This window comes from Chaetodon auriga, chromosome 9, assembly GCF_051107435.1.
Source record: "Chaetodon auriga isolate fChaAug3 chromosome 9, fChaAug3.hap1, whole genome shotgun sequence".
NCBI classification, from domain to species: Eukaryota; Metazoa; Chordata; class Actinopteri; order Chaetodontiformes; family Chaetodontidae; genus Chaetodon; species Chaetodon auriga.
Window position 1 is genome coordinate 21,524,788 of NC_135082.1, and position 25,136 is coordinate 21,549,923.

Here is a 25,136-nt window from a genome sequence, read left to right on the forward strand (position 1 = left end):
AATAAGTGCTGTGAGTCAAGCCTTTCACACTGAGCCAGTTATCCAGGAAAAATGTTTGTTTGCAATTGTTCTCAATAGGTCAATACAGGTTATCAAACCTAGCCCTATGACCTTGTTCACAACTAGTGGTGCGACCATGTTTGGCCCCTCAACAAACAGCTTAACCCTCAGGCCTCTCCTCTGCCACATCTGCTCTCAGTCTGAGATGGTCTAATTTAACACTTCTCACCATAAAGTACAAAAATAACAGCACAGGCTGTTATAAATACTGGGCTACAATATTTGAACTAAACTGTAGTACACAGTGGTGGCAACAGTAATTACTAAAATGTAAAAGATACCTGAAGATAATTTTGGAACATATTTCATTATTTTTTCATGGTTGACCATTGAATATAGAAATCATTCAATTTGTTTAATAAAATTGAGAGGCATTAAGCAGTAGTTTACCACCGCCTTTTAAATTAAATTTGGGACTACTCAGGTGTTACAGCACTGCACTTTGTGTTCTCTTGTTTAATCACTTTAATCCAATTTGAGTCTTCGGATATTGACTTTCTTTCACATCTCGCCTCGAAGTCCTTTTATGGCTTGCAAAAAGTGCTTTGACTGAAATAAATAAATAAATAATGAACTTTGCTTTTATTTTGAAAACAGTCACTTTTCCGGTATTCCCCTTCTGGCTCCAGTCCGCTTGACGCAGCGTGGCTGTTGGATGAGGCTGAGGGACGGGAGTGCCCCATTCACACTCCCTCACATTTACGTACAAGAGCGGATCTCCCAGGAAGGACAAATTAACCGGACGCGGTCGATGGAGACATATGTGTGATGTAAAAAACCAGCCCGGATGCGTCTGTTCATTGCACTTATCGGGGAAAATTATGACCGTTTTAAACGACTGACGATTTGGGATACTGTTGCACTTTTTACTTTTGCGTGCATCTGAACCGGTCATTCAGTTAGTTTAAAAAAGAAAAAAAAAAAAAGGTGCTGCACCCTTAGTCTGGTTTTATATAAAGCCACCTTCTCCCCTGCTGTCGTTTTCTGAGTCCTGTGGTGAGGATGGATACCCGGCTATCCTTCCCCAGGTACACGCTGCTGGTGCTGCTCTGCACGGTCTGTGCACTGTCGGGGACCCGGAGCCCCGTGGCTGCTGCGGGGAGGAGCTGCGCCGACACCCGGCAGGTGTACGCGGAGAAGGGGTACAGCACAGGAACCGCACCGCTGACTCAAATCTCCGGTAAGACTCTGCAATTAACCTGCGGTGGGGAAAATTTCCACAATCGGACAGTGTTTGGGACTCACGCAGGACATTCACATGTGCCTCAATCAAGCTTAGAAGAAAATTAAAGATGCATGTTGCAGCTGATCTGTAGGTGCGCCAGTCTGCTCCAGTTTATCGCAACTGGGATAAAAAAAAAAAAAACACCGTTCTGCACATTAAGGTCACCATAAACTCACTGGTCACCACCACAGGCACACGAGGAGCCATTATGGAAACAGAAAACATACTCCAGCAGAAAAATCCCTTTAAATAACAAGCCCCTGCAGGAAAGTGAAATCTAAAAGTGCAAGGTGGCTAAAAACTCACTAGTAAGCTCGAGAGATACATTGTAGGACTATCATGGTGAGTTTTCCTCTAGAGAAATAATGCAGGGTGGTTTAAAACAAATTACAGCCACCCCCTCCTCCCCTCTGCTGTTTAAATAGGATGATTAAGGGGATGAGCAAATTGCCAACACCGGCGCAACAAAGAACCTCGCCCCTAATTAGTCTTTGCCTACTGGCCCACTGTTAAATCCCTGCATATACCCACAGGCTCTGTTCACTGGTGATAGTCTTATCTGCTGAATGAAAACATATCATGTGGATTAGCAGCAGTTTTTGGACAATGTGAAGTTTTTGGGGAGAGGGTGGGATGGAGAGGGAGGACATTTGCGTAAATGTGAATGTCTGACAAAGTGAGGGAGCAAATGATGGAGAACTTGAGTGTCTGAAAATGTAACCCACTTCATGGAGGTTCAGCTTTGCAGCGAGAGAATGGTGTGTGTGTGTGTGTGTGTGTGTGTGTGTGTGTGTGTGTGTGTGTGCGTGCGTGTGCGTGTGTGTGTGTGTGTGTGTTACCCTCAGACAGACCTGAAGCATTCACTAAAAACAGTAAAAATATGAGTGAAATCACAGACCTTGCAAATTTCTTGTGTGTGAAGCTTTATTTTGTGGCAATTCAGCTCTGTGTGTGAGTCACTGAGACAACTGCAATATTGATTGATTGTGTGTGTGTGTGTGTGTGTGTGTGTGTGTGTGTGTGTGTGTGTGTGTGTGTTGGGCTATCACTGCCTGAGTCTTTGCTCACTGTCCCGTGGGCCAGGGGAGCAGATGGCCGGGAGAGCGAAGGATGCAGAGAGGCAGTTTAGAAATGGAAATAGAGGGATGAGAGAGGACTAATAGTGAGACACAGAGAGAGAGAACAAAAGAGGCAGAGAGGAACATCAGCGAGGGTGGAGTTGGGAATGACACTTTCGACTGTATTAGCAGCAGTAATATTCATATTAGATGTGAAATTCTAGAAACAAAGAGTTCAGACCTTTTCCACATTCAGTGTGCTGTGGGTTTTCTCTCTCTCTCTGTCTCCCCCCTGCCTGTCGTTTGCATATCATTACCTCTGACATATCAAAGACCCAACCTGAGCTGACAAAGAAAGACAGATTGAAGCTGAATAATTCATGCAGGGAAATTATAATTTTCTATCACAGCCTTATCTTTGATAAGATTCCCTCTCAGTAATGAACAGACCAATGAGTGCAGGAATTAACTTTCTTACTAAAAACATCTGCTCTCGTAATAGACCTCGATAATAGACCTCCTGATGTTATTGAGAATTGGCCTGTTTTGTTTATTTGTACAACACCTTTAATAAAGAAAAGCAGCCCTCACACGATTTCTGTGCAGATTCAAAGCAAAAGCAAATAATTACACATGATGTCGTGATTTAACCGTCCATGAAAGTTTCTACACCTGTGATGGAGCCTTTCTTTCTCCTGGTCTTTGGTTTTCCAGGTGAGCACCTGCGGCTCTGCCCTCAGGACTACACCTGCTGCTCCAGCCAGATGGAGGAGACGCTGGCCCTCCAGAGCGAGAGGGACTTCCTCAAAGCTGTCGAAGAGAACAGCCAGTTCCTTCTGACCACGTTTACCCAGAGACACCGCAGGTTTGACGGTGAGCTTGTGCAACTGCTAGTCATGTTCAGTGGGAACATTTTAAAAAACATTCTTCTTCTTCTTCTTGAAGCCCCAGTGGGTTCATATAGGGTGAAAAGACTGCACTCTGCCTCCCCCCCGCCTGCCGAGTGAGTGGCAATGAGTGACAGCTGATTAAAAACTTATTTAGGATCTCCGCCCGCACAGTTCCTCTCAGATGGTCAGATATCTGAGCCACAAAATTGACTTTGGAAGCTAAAAGCACAGCGATGCATGCATATTGCAGAGATCTTAGCGTGGTTCTTATTTATGTTTAATCAACAGCCAAGAGCTGCTACAATTAAAGAGCCACTCCGACAGTTTTTAGTTTGCACTCATGAAGTTGGGAGACTCATTGAGGAAGCAGCAGAGGTCGAGATGTCCTGTCTTTTAGTCCCTAGTACGGGTTTAACTCCAGATCCTACATTTCCCATAATGCAGCTCATTAGAATACTTAATTGGATGCTTTATGCCTGGTAAACGCCCACATTCTCTAAGTTCCACACCTCCACTTTGCAACACAGACTTTCTGTTGTCACCAAGCTTAGCTGACGTGACCCTGATGACATCACTATGACATCATCTGTGCTATCTTCTCAGGCAGAGGACATTATAAAAACTGGCTGATTGGGACTACCAAGCCAGCAAAGCGACCTTCGCATGGAAAATAGTTGGCGTCTCCCTTTAAACAAACGGTCAGTGAGGGGAAACCTACCTAGACGGCTTCAGTGGCTGTATGTCAGAGAATTCAGCCCACGCTGTCTCAGATTCTGAATGTATGGCTGCAGGTTTGTAGCAGCCACAGCACAGAGCTGAATTTACACTTTTTTCCTCCTACCTGCTGTGGACTGCTATCACCTTTTTTTTTTTTTTCCCGCCTCATCCTTTTATATAATGTACGTGATGAATCATTTAAACACGCCGAGGAGTGGGAGACTGCATATGAGTCCTAAAGTCGTAAATAGAGTACATGTTAGACTCACTTACCCATGTGCAGGATCTGATGTAACTGTCCCTATGAGCTGTTAATCTTGGAGGAGAGGGGGTGACTGAGCGCCTACGAGCGGAGAAACCTGGCTCAGATATTACAGGAAGAGAAGGTGGGTGACAGATTAATATCCAGTCTCTGCTTTTCCTGTGTCTCTGCAGAGTTCTTCAGAGAGCTTATAGACTTATCAGAGAAGTCTATGAACCAGATGTTTACCAAGACCTACGGCCGGCTCTTCACCCAGAATGCACTCGTCTTCCAGGAGCTGTTTGTGGAGCTGCGCAGATATTATTCTGGTTAGTTGAATCACTTTATCCACCTCGCCTCAATCTTTATTCAGAGGGTCTTTGCAAAGCATTAACACTTGGGTTGAATTTGCCGTATAAAACAATGAAATCGGGGGCATACTGGTCTGGTAGGTGGTCTAAGAGGCCGCCATGTAGTGGCAGCATCCTCAATTTTGGCCGCTGACTTTTTTTTTGCATGCCTCACTCTGCCTCCTGTCTATCTCTTCTCCCAACTGTCAAATTGCACAAAATGCTAGAAACAGTGAAATGTTAGCAGCCAAATTTGAGTAGAGGAATGAGGAAAGTGTTTTGAAAACCTGTGTGTCAGTACTCTGGTTGAAGTTGGTAAAGACGGTGAAGAAAGCGCTGTGATGATTCCCTGCTCCACTGGCAGCCTAGTGCACGTTTATTAGTCCACGTCCCTGTTGTGGTAGATCCACAGCCGCTCTGGACGGCAGAAAAGAGGCAGCATTGTCTTTTGAGGAGCACTGAAAGGCCAAAGAGAGAGAGAGAGAGAGAGAGAGAGAATTGGAATCCCACGGATGACTGTTTCTATTTCTGTTCCCCAGCGCTCCGTTTTGGCATGACAGCCGCTCGCTGGCGAGTCTGTCTGCAGGCTGTTGCTGCTTAGTCAACCTGTCTTTGTCTGCCAAACAGCATGTATGGCTAATTTGAGGCTGAATAGTAGACTGCAGATTGGAGAGTCGCATTTTGGGAATCTGTCTGCCAGTTGACTAATGCACAGAGACTAACCAGCAACCGCGTTCAACGGAGGAAATAAACAAGGAAAAATAGTGCTCAATATAGTCCACAATATTGACGTCAAAGGAGCAAAAAGCACTTTTTGTTATGGTGGTTTCACAAAATGCATCAATATGTTTTCACCTTATTTGATCACATTATCCCGTGGCAGCTTGCACCTAGCAGAGGCTTACTGCTGTGCACAAGGTGCAATGACTTCTCATGCATAAAGAAAGAGTTCAGCCAAAAACAAAAATTCACCCGTAATTGGCTCCTTGGTATGTTAATCAAATGTGTGGGTCTGTGAGACAGAACTTATCTTTTCACCGCATCAACAAGGCCTTTAATGGAATACCCAAAGCCTGAATTTTCTGTTTTGACAAGCCTTGAAATTGCCGTGGCAGGGACCTCATAACTGACGTCTTGGTTTGGGGGTGAGCTCTTGCTTTAACCTGGCCCAGTGAACATCATAGGTGTACGCTGCTTAACCCTTCAGGCCTCTGGGACAACGTGCATCCGCTCTGCTGAAATGTCCCCTCTTTGTTTCAGAATTGTCTGCAGGAACATGATTTTTGTCTGATCGGCCGTGTGCTTACAGTTCTTCTTGTGTCCACAGGGGGCAGTGTAAGTCTGTCAGAGGTTCTCTCAGACTTCTGGTCCAGACTGGTGGAGCGAGTCTTCTCTCTGGTTAACCCCCAGTACCAGTTCAGTGAGGACTACCTGGAGTGCGTCAGCAAACACGCTGAGCAGCTGCAGCCGTTCGGGGATGTGCCGCGCAAACTGCGTGTTCAAGTGTGTGTCTTGTGATAAAATACGTAAACGTGGACAAAACAAATGGCCGTGACACGGAATAACTTACAGCCAATTACTCAGATTGATTATAATTAATTAACTTATTGTGTTCTCTTTCTGCTTAAATTCAGGTTTCGAGGGCTTTCATTGCCGCCCGAGCACTATCTCAGGGCTTGGCTACTGGTCGGGATATTGTTAACAAAGCTACAAAGGTGAGTTGTTCTTGTACTGTCGTCTGTCCTGTTTTTATCCGTTTTTTTGTCCATTCTGTCTTTTCTGTGCAGAGGACTCACTTGATGCATGAGATTTCTTTGTTGTAAAGCACTCTGAGCTGCAGTTGCTGCATGAAAGGTGCTATACAAATAAAATGTATTGTTATTATCTTAATTTATTTTGACCTTCTCAGAAGAAATTCACCTCATTTGCTCAGTCAAATTATGAAGTTGGTTATTAGAAGATTGTATAAAATCAGACCACTATAACCAGCAGCAAGTGAGCGCTTCGTTCAGTCAAAGCTAAACTCAGTTAAATTAGATCATTATCTTGTGCTGCAGTTAATGATCTTTTCATTATTCTTTTTTTTAATCTATAAAATGGCCATTATATCTTCCCAAGGGCAAGGTGACATATTCAAATTGCTCGTTGTATCTGATCGACAGACCAAACCCCCAGAAGATATTCTGTTCTTATCATACATGACAAAGAAAAGCATCAAATCTCAGTGTGAGAAGCTCTCGGACAGCGGGTGACTCTCTACGTAGCGTTAAAGTAAATAATGTTAACTCTGTATTTATTCTTGCAGCCCTAACCCTTCAGCCCGCTGCTTTGTTTTCCAGCTGACTGCAGACTCAGAGTGTGTGCGTGGGCTGATGCGTCAGTGGTACTGCCCTCTGTGTCGGGGCATGCCCGCCCTGCGGCCCTGCCACTCCCTGTGCCTTAACGTGATGAAGGGCTGCTTAGCCAATCAGGCTGACCTGGACACCGAATGGAACAATTTTATTGGTGGGTGAGGGTGGGCTGAAAAAGCCACACTACCTTTTGATTTGAGTGATCCTGAGGAAACAGTGTCATTGTCCCAGTATTTTGGATTGTTATCATTATTGGATTGAACGTACCTCAAAGTAGCCTCCGTCTCTTCCCCTCCGTCACTCATTTACCTTCACTTCTTTCCCCTAATGAATTCCTCCTCCATTAATCATTCATGCTTCTCCGCTCCTTCACAATTGATCTGTCCTCCTATGTTTCCTTTCCCCTTTCATCAAACCCATACGTTCCTTCCTCTTTTTTTCCTTTTCATGTGCTTCCTCTTACCTTTCATCACTCAAACTGCAGCCAAACCCATTTTACCCTCATGTACCCTTTTGTCAAACCACCATTCTCCTCCCTGTTTTTCACTGCTCTTTGCATGATGTTGGCTTGCTTCCTAATCTTACTGACCTGTAACCTCGTACGCAGATGTAAATCAAATCTTTTTAGCTGCTCAGCCAGTGAGAGACTCCAGACACAGGCAGCCATTGTCTTGATGTTTATCAGGGTCTTCAATAGGCCACTGCATTGTGGACCACACAATGAAAGCTTGGGTGAATGTAGTCATAGCAAACTTTATCACCCTGACATCTCTATTTCTGTACCTCCTTCTGTCCTCTATCAGATGCTCTGTACCAGGTTTCAGAGAAGTTGGAGGGGCCGTTCAACATGGAGCTTGCAGCCGACTCCATCTCCGTGAAGGTGTCGGAAGCCATCATGCACATGCAGGAAAACAGCGTCAGCATCTCCACCAAGGCAAGGGCGAGGGAACAAGCACATGACGGGAATGTTAAATTGACACTGATGTATTTTCTTTTGGACTAGCTCTTGTTCTGTAATCTTGATTATTGTTTAAATTAAATTTTAATCTGCTTAATGAGACAGCATGCAGCAAAAATGACAGGAATTATACAGCGAGAGCATGACAGCCTCACAGTATGATTAAAAGATGGCAGGCATCCCAGCAGCTAATCCACCAGAGAGACACCCACGTCTCGTTAGAAGCAGAAAAGCTCTCGGTTTGTGATAGCTTTAAGGAACAGGAAGCTCTTTCCTTTACAGCTCAGCTTTATGCTGCCTTTCACCAACAGAGTGCGGTTGTGGAGGTTATGGAGAACCGTTTCAACAGTGTTATATTGCAAGTTTTCATTTCGGTTGCAACATTTTCGGTTTTCTTTGCGAGGTTATGATTCAGAAACCCCACTGAGTTCATTCCTCAGCTTTGATTTTCCACGCTAAGTTAGCTTAAAAAAACAGCTTTGAATTTCTGGGCCCTTTTTGCTGTTTTTTTGGTATCATAGAGAGCATAACTAACTAACATTAAGATTAAAACATTTCTCATTTGGACTTCTTTGTAGACCAGTTCTCTGTGTGTTTTCGAGAGCTTCAGAGAAATGTTCAAGTTTTATGTTTTTTGGGGGGGTTATTTTATACTGTGTTTACAACACATAATTACAAACTGTCTCCTGGAGACTAGAGAATATCTGTGCAAGCATACACAAGGTTCCTTAAATGAGCAGAAATTTGTAATGAACATGAAGGAACATTAAAATGATAAAACTGCCTTGCACATAGCAGTTTACACCCAGTTTTGTTGTTATTTACCTCAGGTGTTCCAAGGTTGTGGAAGCCCCAGGCCAACTCCAGGACGGTCCAAACGCTCACCCAAAGAGTCAGGGGGCAGCAGGAGGCCCTTCCGCACGTACAGCCCGGAGGAGAAACCCACCACTGCTGCTGGCACCAACCTGGACCGACTGGTGAGCAAAAGACAGTTAAAATCTGCATTGATGGGTGTTTTTGAGGTGACAGCATAACAACACCCAAACACAACACTGACATATTATCATGTTCTAAAGTTGTTATAGTCATCTTTCAGCAACAGTGGCTGTTACATATCAAGCAGACACAGAGCAACATTAGCATTCATTTGAAATTGTGTGTCTGGTCAGTTTTTTAGGTCATTATTTGACTCCATCAAAATGAGACAGATATTTGTCTCTTTAGCTGCTAAATGCTCCATTATATTCACCAGCTAGCTGCTAACTTTGTCTGCCTCCAATTTAGTGCTGTGCATGTAGGGCACAGTATGTTTTTAGAAGTTTTTGACAGAAAAACAACACTAATGAGAGCAGCGAGAGTGAACCAAGACATTAAAGTTGCATGCCAGAAAACCAAAACGATGAGCTCAAAGATGCTGAAACTCTCCGTAAAGCTGAGGCAAACTGCAGTCGGGTGATCATTATCCGTGAGTTCATCAGACTCTTTTCACATTAGACGTGGTAATTTGACCCATCGTTTGTATAAAAAGTGCAGCTTTAAGTGCTCAAAAATACAATATGTTGGAACTGTAATTAACAATGTCAGAAATGTTTGCGTTTTATATACGTCAAGATTCAGACAGCAACAATACAATAAGACTAAGCTTATTACAAGAAACTAATAATAAAGAGTGCAGCAGTCAGAGCCCCGACAATACTCCTGTGACCACAGAGTGCTCTTGCAAGATAGAAGTGCTGGAAAATAAATGAAACCAAGAGCACAGGGGACCAACAGAGGATAGTAGATATACACATCTATTTATAAAACATGAAAGACATGAGGTTTAAGAACTGACCCAGAAAGCGTGTCATGCCACTTTCTGACTTTGCCCAACGTCGGCGCCGCAGCCTCAATATGCTTCCTCCAGCCAGCCATACCAAACAAGGATACTTTAAAACCAGGTCTGAGTCATAACCAATTTCTTTCCGCCTCCGTGCAGGTTACTGAGCTGAAGGAGCGACTGAGGCCCATGCGTGGCTTCTGGGTGTCCCTCCCACACACCATCTGCAACGATGAGAAGATGGCTGCCGACGTCACTAATGAAGACCGCTGCTGGAACGGGCAGACCCGGGGGAGGTGAGCGGGATCAGAGTGGAGGGGTGGAGGGAGGGGCTCGGGAGAGGTGGAGGAGGAGTGAGTGAGTGATGGTGCAGAGGTGGAAGTGGATGCAACAGATGGAAGGGAGTTTATTTAATTTTGCCACCACCACTCACCCACATGCTCCCTGTGTGGGTCTGCTTGCTTTTAAGGAACACAGATGCAGCCTAACACCATGTATCTGGGCTGATTTAGAGACACTGTGCAAATCTGTGTGAGAGTGAGAGAGGAAAAAACATGTCTGCATAATGGATGATTTTGTGTCTACGATGTTCCATATGCATTAGGCAACAGTTTTATGCAAGAGGGTGCTCACCTTAGCAGCTTTAGTCACAAACAGACAAGCGCCAGAATAACATTTTATACTACCATAATTATATTGGCCAAAATAACATGTTATACATTACAATTATTCAATGCTAAAGTGGGATAGAGCACTAGCACACGGCTTAGTGTGTTAGCATGGTAACATATGCTAATTAGCCCTAAATATAAAGTACAGCTAATGCTGGTTGGAATGTCTTTAGTTTTATGGTATTTGGCTATAAAACAAAGTATTCTGACCTGATGATGGTGCTAGATGAAAAGTTAAAGCATAAGAAAAGTAACCACAGTTCATCCAGAGGGGGCCATGAATGTCACCACAACGGATCACCAAAGTCTGCAGGATTCATCATCTGTGGACCATAAATGTCTGAAGGACTGAGACATTTCGGTGTGGTCCAGCGTGGTGACTGACTGGCATTACCATCCCTGAGAGCCATGCTGTTACCATAGCCAAAGATACCATGATAACATGCTTTCAGCTTAAAGGTCCAGTGTGGAGGATTTAGTGGCATCTAGTGGTGACGCTGCAGACTGCAACCAACTCCATACCCTGCACTTCACCCCTTCCTTTCCAGGCATGTGGGAGACCTTATATGAGGCCCTGAAACTTGCAAAAAAAACACGAAAAGCACTCTCTAGAGCCAGTGTTCAGTTTGTCCATTGTACCTTTAAATAAGTCATGGATGCCTTCACTGCTACAGTTGCTCTCCTGTTGTGAACACAGCCAATTATTGCAGTGAAAATGGTTATTGCAAAAATATACTGCGTACACCTGTGGCGATCTGAGACTCATTAATCTTGTTTCTGAGTTAAACCTCCCTGCTGCCATTTGAAGCTACACTGTGTGAAGCTGGCTAGCTCTGCCTTTTGAAAAGATCCGTGCTTGTGTGCGTCCATGCCTGCGTTTTGTGTATAAGCGCCTCCGTGTGTGCACACTCAGGTACCTCCCGGATGTGACAGGCGACGGGCTGGTCAGCCAGATCAACAACCCCGAGGTGGAAGTGGACATTGCCAGGCCAGATGTGAGGACCAGACAGCTGATCATGGAGCTGAGGGTGGTGACCAACAAGCTGAGAAACGCTCAGAGTGGACAGGACATGGACTTCATGGACAGTGAGTGTTCCTGACAGTCAGTCTATATATCTGTGTATATCCTTTAAGGAGGGAGTGATGACTGTATTTGTGATTTTTTTGGACTTGTAACACCATCAGCAGCTTTTTAATTCCATTCATCAGCCAGTTTTTCTTTGTTCCAGGTGAGGAGGGCAGTGGCTCAGGAGGCGCAGATCACGGTGAAAGGTACAATGATGATTGGCCAGGTTATGGGCCTTACTCTCCCCCTTACAACAAACCCCCTCGTAACCCCGCTGCCAGCCCCGCGAAGCCGCCTCGAATCCGAGAACGAAACGGGTCCAAGTGGAACAGGAACAACGGCCACGGCCGGGTCCGATCTGCAGCCAGCCAGCTCCCTTTCTCCCTGGTTCCTTTGTTGTCTTTGCCTTTTGTGGTCACTGTTGCCCCCATGTGGAGATAGCTGGTCATTACAGTCTGGAGGTGGAGGTTTACTGTCATGCTGGAGTCTCAAGCACATTATGAAGAAAAAAAAAAAAAAGGTCATTCCATTTGGTTGCACCAGCAGAAATAAGACAAAACAGGCTAATTTTAGCAATAATCAAAAACCTGTTTACAGCACAAAATCAGTAAGTTAAAGCGAATATTTTTCCTACTGCCCAAGCCGCTAAAGAGGCATTAACCAGGCGCTGATGATTACAAAAAATACTTAATAAGTACTGCCATTTTTTAGTGCCATTCATGAGATGTTTGACCTATTGGAGTCTCGATGCTGAGTGGTGTGCAGTGCTGGATCGTACAAGTCCTGTGTGTGAAAGAGAAACAACAGCAAATGAATTGGCAGCGTGTTTGGCTGATGAAGCTCGTGGTCTCATGGTTTGCTGGCCTGTGAGATGGAGATTAGTCGTGCCAGTTAATTACTGAGTAGTTTCAGTGAGCCGATTCGGGTTGAGGGACTTTGTTTGCCGCCTTTCTCACAAAATTAAGTTAATTAATTCGATTGATCTTGGTTTCAGTCTGGTTGTGGTTGATTTCGTTTTTCCCATCTTGTGCTCGTCGTAAGATTTAATTTACTCGCTTATATAAATCTCCGTATTTTGGCTTGGAGATGAAAAAGTCAGTAGTATGACTCTAGAAACCAAACAAGGGGCTTATTTTGAATGTACCTAAAAACTCGAAATTAATTTGCAGTTACTTGTGATGACAAGAGGTTGATTTATGTAATATATTGATGTTTTTAATTTATTTGTAATATAACATTTTGTTGCTGTTATGATTTGTAAGGCAGCGGGTGAGTGTTTTTATCCTTTAAAGGGAGTCTTTAACTTTCTCTGGTATAAAAAGGAAGAATCAAGTTGTACTTATTGATAATTTTCTTAAATCAATCATTTAAAAATATTGCTATTAAACCAATCACAGCACAACACTGGGCCCCACGACCAGCTGTAGTGTTGTCTGGTGTTTTTAGCCTGAACCAGAGATTGTTAAGGAGCAATGTGTGTGTGTGTGTGTGTGTGTGTGAATTTGTGTGTGTGTGTGTGTGTGTTTGTATGATGGTTTTATATTGTTTGTTGTATGTTCTGGTTTCAAGGCTCTGAGTTCATGTTAAGAGGACGTTGGGATGTTTTTTAATACCACGCTTTTCTACTTATTTTTCCTACAAGCAACAAAAGATGGTGGAAACAGTGAGGGAGCTCATGCAAAGATGTAGAATTAGGTTGAAATGTTGATGGAAAGACAAATGGCTCTTAACTTTCATATGCTGAATGTGAAGATAAAATTGAAGAATATTCAAGAAGGAAAAGCAAAACCTGTGAGGAGTGGTCATCCATGTAGAGAGGAGGAAGAGGAGGAGGAAGAGAAGAGTGAACTTAAAGGAATAGTTTGACATTTTAGGAAATCTGCTTATTCACTTTCTTGTTGAGCGTTAGATGAGAAGATACCACTGTCACGCCCGTGTGGTAAATGTGAAGCCGGTTAGCTTAGCTTAGCATAAAGACTGGAAATAAGGGGAACCAACTAGCCAGGCTCTATTCTTTTTAAAGCTTACAAATTTAGACATTGTGTCTCCAGTGTAAAAACAGGTGCTTGTGGTTTTACTTGGTTATGTGCTGGATTATTTTTTTTAACTGGGGCAGTTGTGAAATAATGAACTGAAGACTTGAGGAAGTTGCTGGTCTTAAAATAGTGAAATATGTGTTTAATACTTTTGCACAATTTAAACAAACAAGATATAAGGTGCTGGTTGGCGGATTTTGTTACCTTTGGACAGAGCTAGGCTAGCTGTTTCCCCCTGTTTGCAGCTTTTATGCTAAGCTAAGCTAATCAGCTGTTAACTCTTGACAAGAGGGCGTATTTCTTAACATGTTGAACTCTGTGTTGAGGAGGATGAAAGTCGATTGACAGGATCCCAAAAGAGACCAGCGGTACAGACTGAGGATATAAAAAGAATGTATAGATGCTGCGAAGGGACACTTTTCTGTTGAATGAGGAAATGTGAAATTCACTTGTAATAGAAGTACACTTGTAGCCACATGGGCTATTGCACCTGTACAATAAAAAAAAAAAAAAGCCAAGAGAAGGGTTTCGTTCTAAAATGTAGGCAAATATTTACTAGTTTTAATGAATTAATCTCTTGGCGTGTGACAAAGATGATTTCATCCTCTGAAGCGGTGCTGCTTTCTAAAGAGTACAGAAACAGAGGTACAAAGTTTTGTGTTAATATTAGTGAGTGATTCATGCCAGTAATCTGATTGTTGTGCTTTTCATGTCAGATTTAATTTTGGAATGAAACCCTTCGAAGTTAGTCGGGGCCACGTACAAGACTTCACCACAAACACAGGATTACGTTGCACAAGCACAAAAAAAACAGCGTTTCACAGTATTTCTAAAGGTAACAGTATTGTAATCATGTGTGCTTTCGATGATCAGCAGTCAGACTGAGATGGGGTGGCTGCAATATTTCCATTGACTTCTTTAGTACAACCTCTCATCCATTCCCACCACTGGCACATTCCTTTACGGTGAAAATATAGCACAACGTTTCTCCTGTTGTTGTAACTGTTTTTTGGTATCAAACGAGTGATATTTTCTGCTTCATTAAAAAAACTCAAGAAAAGTGTCTTTTCTTTCTTTTATTTTTTTTTTTTACCACATAAATAAAAAAAGGTTATGCATCAACAGATTCCCACAAATCAGGATATATTTTCATGTAATTCTGCACTAGCAGTAGATGGCACATGCTTCATTGCACAGTTTAGTGTTTTCTCCTTTTAGCCTTTAAAGTGAGCAGTTTTTGCGTTATGTGAGAGCTTCATGTTCTGAATGAGGCAGTTGATGCATCCACGCTGGAAAGGACAGGAAATAGATTCAATACAAAACACTCACAGACTACATTTACTGAGGCAGCACATCAACAAGTTAGTAAATTAAGTCATAATGTCGACAGAGGGCTCAATACGCAGTCAATTTATGATACTTATATGAAATCTGCATCTTTATCTCTGCGCTATTATCTTATAAAACAATGTATTTCACAAGATTTTGTGTGTAGATTATTCGTAATAGAGAACATGAACTAACTGCATTACAGTGAAAGGCAGTTTTATCATCCCGCAAAGCTGAAAACTGCAGTTACCTCAAACTCTGAAGAAACAGACTGTAAATGTAAAGCTCATGAGTTCATGAAAATGAAGTACTTTGAAGCAGACTGATGAACAAAGGAAAACAAACACTATGATAGATTGATTGTTACCTTCCACAGCAAGAAGCCAAAAACCGCCAACAACAGGAGCAATGCGATGACTGTCAGGAGGATTATCCACCAGGCGACTTTGATGAAATAAGTGACCTTTCTCTCAAGGAACACAGTCAGTTTGACCTGTGGACAATAAGACAATAAGAGTATTGAAGCACATCAACAGGTGAATAATGCACGAACTCAGAATCACCTGTAAATCTTTTTATATAAATAGACTTCACTGAGCTGTTTGTTATGTTAATTACATCTTAAATGATTTTCCAAATGTCCTCGAACACAACGTGTTTGCAGAGAATGAAAATTACTGGGTCAAAAGAAATTTAACATAATCAGAATTTTTAAACACTTAAAGCTTTACCTTTGTCCCAGCCCTCTCCGGTTTAAGTCCAATATTCTCTGGAGAGTTTGTTAAACTGAGAGAAGCATCCACAACAATGTCTAGGTAGTTCAAAGAGCTGTAATCCTAAATGGGAGATGCAAAAGAAATGAGTGGGCGGTGACGCACTTTATAGCTTTGGGTAATGTTGTTACACAAACTGGCATTTTTAAAAATCTGTCATCTGTTTTGTGAAATCAAAGACCTCCGTAAAAGTGGTGTTCCAGAGGCGTGAATGCAGAACCATCGCTGCAGTACTGTCCAGACCCAGCAGAGGGCAGCGTATCTCCACACACTTCAGTCCATCTGAGCAGGTCTGACAGGGAGGACAACAGGCCAAAGGCTCACGTGAGATAAGAAGCCAACAATGACGTTTAACACGAGCTTCAAAATGTTGATAAGAATGAAGATTTCTTACCAAGGTTTTGTATTTTCTTCTTGTTGGAAGAAAGGAGAATGCATCAGTGGAGAGCGCTTCAAGTTCAGCTTCACGTCTTTTCCTGGAGGGGTCATGCCAACCCTTGACATCAAACATTATCAGGTCAGACGTGTTTGTTGCAAGCATATCTTACACTTCAAACAACACAACAAAAGGCACTTATTACCTTTATATCTTTAAGGGGGTTGACCTCGTTTGCAGGTGAGCAGGTGACAGACTGAACACCTTTACTGCTGATCTGAGTCAAGTACAGAAGCCATTTTCCCACAGAGTTCTCCTTTGGCCAGTAGATGTTTAGTGATACATTGGTGAATGATTTCAGTGGTCTGCCCAAATTGGTTATCTGTTAGTTCAAAGAAAACTATCATGTCTGCTGGTGTGAAAATGCAATCAAGCAATTAAATGCATTTTACAGTGAGGACTGACGGCTCACCCTAAATTCATACTGAACCGGAGTTCCAATCTCATCCATTGAGTGTATGCCACTCTCGCCCACCCAGTTTTCCTCAGGTGACACTTGAGAAGGCCGGGCTAGTCTGACCAACAAAGATAACCCTTGATGTTATGTTCTTTCATCCATTACTCAGAAGTAATTTAAAACAAATTTCAAGCCTGAAAAATTTGCAGAAATACAGACGAGGTTCTTTATATCTGTGTTGAAATGAGAATACATTTTAAAAATAAAACAACAATAGCACCTACCCATATAATTGCAGCTCCAGCTCAAAAACCACTTTGGCTACAGCCTCAACTGGCTGTATGGTCTGCACACTGGTCCTACATCACAGGAACGTGTTTATTAATTATTCTGTGCAGCACACTGATCAATATCTGATGCCAGGCTCCCCTCTTTTCAGTCCACTTACGTTTTCAGCTGCAGAGTGACATTGATGGCTTTTGTGCTCAGTGAGATGCCGGATGTTGTGAGTATGACATAAAAAGTAACCTGTAGTGAACAAAAGAAGCCATGATGCAACAGTGCAGATGGTAAAACATGTAGAGGAGACTGAGCAGCGCGACTCACTTCTGCGTCTTTTCGGAGAGGGTTTCCCAGCTCACAGTCTATTAGTGTTCCTTTGTCGTTGGCTGTGCAGCTCACTGGTGTTTCCTGCAGTGGTGGAAGAAGTATTCAGAGCCTTTGCTTTCGTAGCAATACTGTAAAAATACTCCACTACTGGTAAAAGTCCTGAATGAATGTTTTTACACACAGTCTGTACAGTGCTTGTATACTCACTGCTGCTGTGCTGTAGACAACAGAGGAGTAACGAAGAGCATCTGGGAGGCTGATGAATGAGTGACTCTGGTGTGCGTCATCCCCGTCCCTGTTCGTCACGGTGATCTCCAGAGCTATGTGTTCATCAGAGGGAGTGATGACTGCAACGCCATCCTCTCTGACATGACCACAGCATGAGCGACCGTTCAATCAATATTGCTTTGGACCCAGGACCCAGGACGGTTGCCTATATAGTAGTTTTTGAGTCTCGGTAGTTGTGCTTGACCTTTTGTCCCTTACCTGACCAGTGACTTGAAAACATCCTGATTATTTAGTGTTTTTCTGGAACAGAACTTGTACTGTAACTCCAGGTTACTTTGGCAAATGTTGTCACTGCCACAGCCCTCATTCATAAAGATAATCTGTGAAAAACAGAGCAGAAATGGTCTCTCTGCATTTTTAAACTGCAATATCCTCTCACACAAATAGACACGTCTCTAAAGAGGTATGCATGCAGATATTTACACACACATATAGACACGCACTCGCACCTCTGAGACAGTGCTCTTTGGATGGAAGTGGTTGAGGACGGGGGTAATGTCGGGCTGATCTGCCCTTGTCCACAGAGACACGGTGACAGAGACGGGGATGCTGTGGAGCCTGTCCTTGATATGACGCTGCAACAGAGGAAGTTTTTATCTTGGTTTAATGTTTACAGTCCAGTCTCTTCTCGGGACATTACACCATGAAACAGTACCAGAAGTCGGAGTTTGGAGTAGGTACAGATTTCCCTGTTCTGTCGAGGCAGCTCCAGTCCTCTTTGAGATAAAGTCTGAATGTTCACTCTGGGAGGAAGCCTCGCTTTCCTCCTCTCAGTGTCTGCCTGGAAGGTGTAGTTGAGCACTGTGAAGGAATAAGAATACATCAACTGATACTCGTACCTGTACCTATTGTTGCCATTGATAACCACTACTGCTATTGTTCGAGAGTGCCTACTATTACTACTACTGTCTCTACTGCTACTGCTTACTACAACAAATATTAAATATGGTGGGAAAAAGGCTACATTTAGTGTGAGGAGTACTGATGTGATAGTAAGTAAACTTACCCAGTTTAGGGTTGAACGATGCTGGATGAGCTGTGTAGGTGAAGCATGCCTGAGCTGCAAAGTAACTGTGCAGAAGTTTGTGCAAAGTTGCAGTGGATCAAAAGCCAATAAGCTTGCAGCTGGTTCCTGTTGATGTTTGTGTTTTTGTGCGTCTTACCATGTGCGTTTATCACATTGCTCCTTTGTGATGTCTATTTCATGTGGTGTTACCTTCAGAGAGCTGCTGACAGTGACCACAGGTCGTGCTCTGCGACAGAGAAAATGACAATTTACTAGTTTGAGATCTGTTATGAGAAGACATGATGCTTGTGAGAAACATGAAACACAGTAAAAAATGAGTTTATTATGTTTTGACTTTGATGCACCATATCATGTGTAAAATGTCAATAACACTAATTAATATAGCCCTTCTAAAAAACATAAAAAAGCAACTAAATATTGTGGAAATGTTGAAGGAAAAAACAAAATCCAAACCAACATACATGCAGGCTTCACAAACACATATATCATCATAGAAACACATATGTGTCTGTGCTGTGGCTGTAAAATTACCTGTAAACAAAGACAGAATCAGACAGAGATCCCACAGCCAAATCAGGGTACTGATTGTTGTCCACGTCCAAGTTGCCAGACAGAGAATATCCAAACAGAGTAACTTTCTCAGATGCTGGCGAGAGCACCTGTAGAAGTCAAAATAAGAGACCATCATTTCAAGGTCTGTTTTTGCTGACTAAATAACCAACAACAGATTTTCATAAGGAGCCCCACAACCTCACCTGTGATGGCTTTTTGCTGACAACGTCTGGTGACCCGTAGTAAAGGTACACTCGACCAGAACCATCATACGGTGCCCCAACGGCAATATCTGTCAACAGTTAAGACAAAGTTGGATGACAGCATGAACTGGAGACAAAGACAGTTTATCCCAAATGTCCTTAAGATCTGTATGCAAAAAAAAAAAATCCTTTTTCTGTCCTGCATCTTATTCAGCATTTGTGTGTTCTTCCCTCCCTTCACTCACAATGTTTTTAGCTTTAAAGTGAAACTATGGAGCTTTGGTCAGAAGAAATAAAACACTCCCTCGCTCATCTCAGTACACTCAGACGTTTGTTAGCAGAGCCTTACATTGTCTCTGGTGGGTAATGTTCGCTCGTGTTAGCAACCTTTAGATGGATAATGCTGTATAACTCAATACTGGTACCACTGATACACTGACTATGTTTCCATGTATGCTAATATTCGTCTATCATTCTGAATATGACAATATTGTGAATTTTATACAGGTCATGTGAACAGGATGTTCTGGTTGGATTTTCCAAATTAGGCCTTATTCCGAATGGAGCTTTTTCCAAGTGAATACAGCTGATGTTCAGATCTTCTGATATGTTAAATAATAATTTAAAGGTTAAAAGTAAAAACTTCATCTAGTTTTTGTCACATCAATTAATGGAAAGCTGTGACTGTATATCTTTTAAAAAGATAAAAGTTACGTCCTGGTAGTCTCATTTTCAAGAACTGAGTGTTCATAATTAAACCAAGTATATTGTCTCACTTTCTATCAGTTTAGTCTATTTGATATTAAAAGGTCACAACCTCCATAACCATCTTGATTGACGTCGCCAATGTTTTCCACTGCGAGGCCAAACATGGAGTCTTTGTGTCCAAGAAGTTCTGTTGGAACAATCTTCTCCCAGTTTTGATCTTTGTTGTTGATGTAGATGTAGACTGCTCCTCCAACCAAACCATCTTTAACAAAGAACTCTGGTGCTCCGACAGCAAGGTCGTCCCACCTGCACATGCCAAGAAACACAATACAAGAACAGTACAGTAAGTCAGCAGTATCATGATGAATATACCCACAGACTGTATAAAACATGGCCATTATTTCCGTGACGTCATCCATAGGTTTCTGAAGAGCCATCCGGCTGTCACCATATTGGCAATGCCTGACTCCACGAAACCACCAGCTAATCCAAAAATGGAAAAGGGTGTATACTCTGATGAACATGAAAGCGGAAAGTAAATTTCATGACGAGCTGCCGATTAGATCTGGACATTTCTTGTGGGCCAGTGATAGGAAATAGCTATGCTGTGGGAAGGTCATGGGGTCACCAAAACTTTACCATTCATCCACTAAGGAAAATTACATCTCTAGCAAATTTCATGGAAATCTAGTCCTTAATTTTTGTCTTTGAACCAAAAAGCTGTTAAGGCCAATTCTTGACCTAATGCTGGTGCTGATACAAGGTCAGACAGTTAATGGATCATGAGGAAACACCCTCCGAGACATCCATAAAAATGTCACTGTTGTAATTTTACCTTTAACCAAAGTGCAGGATTAATGGACTGACCAGTATAAAGACTGGCCACCTGCTGATGCAAAAATAAAATCATGTGTTTGAATAGATTTCTTTGCCCAGGCTTTAAAGGATGTTGAGTTCTTAAGTACCCATCACCATTGAGATCCACCACTGCCACATCGTAGCCAAAGGAGGAGGCCAGACCTGGACCAGAGAGGACTAACTCCACAGACAAATTCCTCTTTGCCACAGGGTCTGCCTGAAGAAATGCCACCTGGCCACTGTAACCTCCTCTGGGTGCTCCTGATACGATGGTCAGCTCTCCCTTCCTGATGAGGGCCAGACCAGAGTCAATGGAGAATCCTGGAGGACAGAATAAGAAGAGGTTTATGGGGAGGTTGCCCCTTATAAAGGAATAAAGACAGACTTTTAGGGTACCTCTTAAAGGTACCTCCTTAATCACTGGATACACGAAACAAAACCCAACTTTAAATGCCCCAACTGACTGAGACCAGACCAGAAACTGACCCAGGTAGCTGTTTCGCTGGAGAGGAATGAGTTTCGGATTAAACCGGTCAATATTCCCAGTCTCACGAGGATATTCACTGTGGACATGCAGGTTGTCCAAGAACTCCATTCGTACGATTCCTTTAAGACATGAGAAATCAAAGAATAACAAAATCAAAAATGCTGCATCGTGTGGAAAACAAGATTAAACATTGGCATCATCTCTGGAAATATGCAGGATTTTAATGGACACAACTGTTCAAAGGTTTGGAATCACCTGCTATAAAAGCTTGATGTCTGAGAGGACTGCTCTATGTTTTTGAGTGGTCGGTCAGGCTTTTAGATTGTAGAAAGTCCTCTGTACACATAAATGCTACTTTTTATGAACTTTGTAAAAAGTGATGTTTTGTTCATGGGGACAAAAAGCTGTACAGTGGTTTAACCAGACGAACAAATGAAAGGACAGAAAGAGAAGAAGACTGACTGACCGACTGAGAATACAGGAAACAGAATTTGGAAGCTCGTCATGCAAATCTGTGCAGAATAAATAGAACAGGTTCCTGTTTCACTGACAGATGCACAATAATACACATAAGAAGCTGGAATTAACAGGTGTGTTGCTGAGCAAAGCTATTCTTAAAATGTCAGTATGGAAACAGAGGGCTGGTCCACGGGGATCACAGAGTATCAGATGATGATACTGAGGGCCCAGATTAACAGTATTCTCCCCTGTCATGCAACACTGTGGGTTTGATCATTTATTCTTTTGGGGCCAAAACTATTTAAGATGCAAATAATACATTTGGTGTCTGAATTATACTGTTTTTATCTGTTAAAATGAACATTATTACAGGAACACAGAAACTATTTACTCCTGTTTGAGTCACTTTTTTTCAGAAAACTAACAGTTTTCTTCTTCAGCCTTTTAAAAAGGGAAGTATATATTTGTGAATTTTAGAAAAATTTAAGAATGAAACAACCAGTGGACTCTGGGGCTGGAGACATCAGAGTATTACTACACGGGCCCTTTAAGGCCCCTCAAATGTACCTTTCCACTGGTATGCTCCTGGTGCTCCAAATAACAGAGATTTATTGTCCTTTGCAAAAGATGCTCCGTGACCCTGTTGGCAGTATGCAAACCACTCATGGTCCTTTTGACGTTCGTTCAGGTGTTCAGAGTCACAGACTACCCTCCTCCATGTCCTCTCTTCCTCCCCAACCTGCAGGTCATCTCCCAAGAGGTAACACTGACCCGTCACCAAGTGAGGGACACGAGGGCTCGGACTCGGGCTCCACTGCTGGTATCGATGAGCACAAGTCTACAAGGGAAGGGTGATGAAGCTACTGTTGACTGATTTTTGACTGATGTCCTATTCTTAGAGTGTTTTTCTTACCATCACATTTTTACCAGGACCTTGGCTCTTCACTCTAACTCCCATCCACTGGTCGTTTATGCCTTTACTACTGAGGAACTCTAAAAAACATAAGCACTGCTCTGTCAGTGTAATTACATTGAGTAGAAAAGGTACACACCTATTAGCACAAGTAACAGTGTAAATGCCTCCACGATAAGTAAAAGTCCTGCATTTAAAATGCTAAACATGTACTTAAAGCATCAAAAGTAATTGTACTTGTTCTGCAGTAAAATGACAATTTACTCCAATAAATATAATGAAGCAAAATCATGAAGTTGCAGAAAACAGATCTACTTCCACCACTGATAACATTGAAATAAACATGAAAAGATGAATCATCCAAACTCAGATAACACAGGAAAACAAACCTTCGTCATCAAACTCAATTGGCTGACAGTGATCAGATGCTGTTGTAAGATCACACTTGTAGACAACACCTGTAACATTCACTTGGTTCTGACGTTTTGATCGTGGAGCTCCCACCAGCAATCTGTGGAAAAACACCTCAAGTTTAAGACACAGAGCTGAATTTGACTTAGCAAAACTTGAGCAACCATGATTCCAACTCACAGGTTCTTTCTGGCGGGGTTCAGCTGCTGGTGGAAGGCGACAGAAAATCCAAACAAGCTCCCTGGAGCTCCATTTCTCTGCAGGACATTCTTGCTGTCCAGATTGAAAGCTGCAACCCAAACAGTCTGGAGGTGCCAGACGCTCCACAGATACGCAATGTGCCAGTGCTTTGCCATGATTTTGTTGTGATCAAAATGTGTAATCTGCTCTTTCCCATGCAGTGCCTGTGCTCTCTGAGACTGCAGAGGATGTGTAAACACTCACAGAAAAGGGATTGGCCCTAGCAGGTGCTAACTGACTCACTGTAAACACAGACAACAAGGTGTGGTGGCAAGTATCTTCATAGTAATAAAACTGCAGTGTTCCAACTTTATGATTTGATAACTGTGGTTAATATTAACCAATTTCTGCTTTGATGAGTCAAATGTGAGACACACCCTCTGAGCAAAAGTCTCCTGCGAGTGTGTAGATAGTCAATCATAGTTGAACATTCAGAAAATTAGATGAGGTCGCGCTGTCACTTTCACAAAAGCAATGCCAAACATGCACCGGGACGAAACTTGTTCTTGTTTTTTATACCGTTTCTCGCTGAGATTTATGGGAACTCATGACCTCTTGTTCAGGAACACCCTGCTACTCGTTCACAGCTGAGAGCTACCTTGTAAAAGCATTTTTCCCCCCATTTTCTTTTAAGCAACAGGCTCAGAGGTTTACATTTCCTCCTCTGTCAAGGCTTCATCTTTCCTTATTATTTTGCACATTGTAATCTATTGTAAGCACAGGCTGATAAACAATGGACGTAGTTTCTGTGACATCACCCAGAGGTTTCCAAAGAGCCACTGTGAAGGTCTGTGTAAGTCTATGTGATGTCCCCAGAATGATGGAAACACAGCTGTGTGTGTCATGTGTCATTGTCGCATTTTGTTAAATGCCTTTTGCCTCCTCCGCTCACATCTCAGGTGGGAGGGACTAAGGCACGAGGAGAGGAAGCGAGGAAAGGAAACGAGGATGTATACACTGAGAAATGAGAAGACAGAATACAGTAAAAATGAACATTTTCACACGACTTGAATTTCCGAATTGAATATTTGAGTATTAAATATAACATATCATAAATATGTGTATTGTTACAGAAAGGCACTGGCACGTTCCTGCAAGCTTCAGGAAATTAAAAGCATGAACTGTCTCACCAGGTGGCACCAGAGTATGTAACCAGAAGATGTGGTGTTCAACTACTGTATGTTAGGCCTACAGGTCTGCACAACTGCAGTGCTACAACAACAAAATGAAACTGTCTAATTAGACTGAAAGTGATCAGCCAATTACATCATTATTACTATTTTTCATTCATTTTGTAGTTGTAATTGTAGTAGAAGTAGGAGTATTTGTAACAGCTGTAGTAGTCGTTGTGGTATTTTGGCTGTGTTGTGTCTTAAAAAGTGACTTCAACTAGGATTACTGTAGATTACCAACCAGCACAGGTGGTATTCATAATGGAACTAAATGACAAATGAATTAGTGTTTTCATCAGAAAGAGTTCAGAGGAATCGGTGGGCTAAGATTCATGAGGCACACAATGACGTCGTTGGTGTGAATTCGACTCATACTTTCTGCAGCATCACATCCACTCTCTGTCCGACTTCCTGTCTCCCTGTGATGTACATTCAAAAGACAGAGAGGGCAGAATGAGGTGCGGTAACAGAGTCCCATAGTGTCACTGATCTGCAGAGCTTTACTGTCTATATAACTAATGTAGGTAAAAGCATTTACATGATATTCTCTGGTTGATGCTCTCACCAGCACAATGACAAACAAGCAATGACTCATGGAAAGTTCAGCAGCGGTGTGGTTGTGTGGTCAGAGTGAGGCGTCAGTACTTATCAGCTATAGTTTATCTTTTAGTTTCAGTATAGGAGGCCAACACGTTTCAAAGCCTTTTCTAACAAGGCCAGTGGAATAAAACATAATTTTCTGACAACAGCAGCTTGCAGGAATAGACCTGCGTTCACACCTGGGCGGTTACACCACAGTTACTGTATGCATGACTGTTTCTGCTGCAGTAGT

General features: G+C 42.5%; 2 protein-coding genes across 2 annotated transcripts; one reads left to right on the top strand and one right to left on the bottom strand.

Moving 5' to 3' along the window:
• The first annotated feature begins 628 nt into the window (after positions 1 to 628).
• On the top strand, positions 629 to 14,502 carry gpc2 (glypican 2). Its single transcript, XM_076739439.1, has 11 exons — positions 629 to 1,240; positions 3,058 to 3,216; positions 4,386 to 4,520; positions 5,869 to 6,044; positions 6,176 to 6,256; positions 6,881 to 7,046; positions 7,696 to 7,826; positions 8,681 to 8,827; positions 9,829 to 9,965; positions 11,254 to 11,426; positions 11,570 to 14,502. Exons 1-11 carry the CDS (start codon positions 1,063 to 1,065, stop codon positions 11,845 to 11,847), a joined length of 1,761 nt encoding a protein of 586 aa, XP_076595554.1. The 5' UTR covers positions 629 to 1,062; the 3' UTR covers positions 11,848 to 14,502.
• Positions 14,503 to 14,656: 154 nt separating this feature from the next.
• LOC143326209 (integrin alpha-6-like) lies at positions 14,657 to 23,681 on the bottom strand. Its single transcript, XM_076739756.1, has 26 exons — positions 23,652 to 23,681; positions 23,073 to 23,311; positions 22,871 to 22,992; positions 22,482 to 22,561; positions 22,136 to 22,406; positions 21,109 to 21,228; positions 20,730 to 20,943; positions 19,874 to 20,070; positions 19,057 to 19,145; positions 18,833 to 18,960; positions 18,438 to 18,527; positions 18,281 to 18,345; positions 17,930 to 18,075; positions 17,724 to 17,849; positions 17,473 to 17,594; positions 17,194 to 17,350; positions 16,984 to 17,067; positions 16,826 to 16,905; positions 16,662 to 16,736; positions 16,393 to 16,495; positions 16,126 to 16,302; positions 15,939 to 16,040; positions 15,726 to 15,836; positions 15,503 to 15,607; positions 15,139 to 15,264; positions 14,657 to 14,731 (listed from the first exon to the last, which is right to left on the bottom strand). The coding sequence occupies exons 1-26, from the start codon at positions 23,679 to 23,681 to the stop codon at positions 14,657 to 14,659; spliced, it is 3,234 nt and encodes a 1,077-aa protein (XP_076595871.1).
• Between the last annotated feature and the right edge of the window lie 1,455 nt (positions 23,682 to 25,136).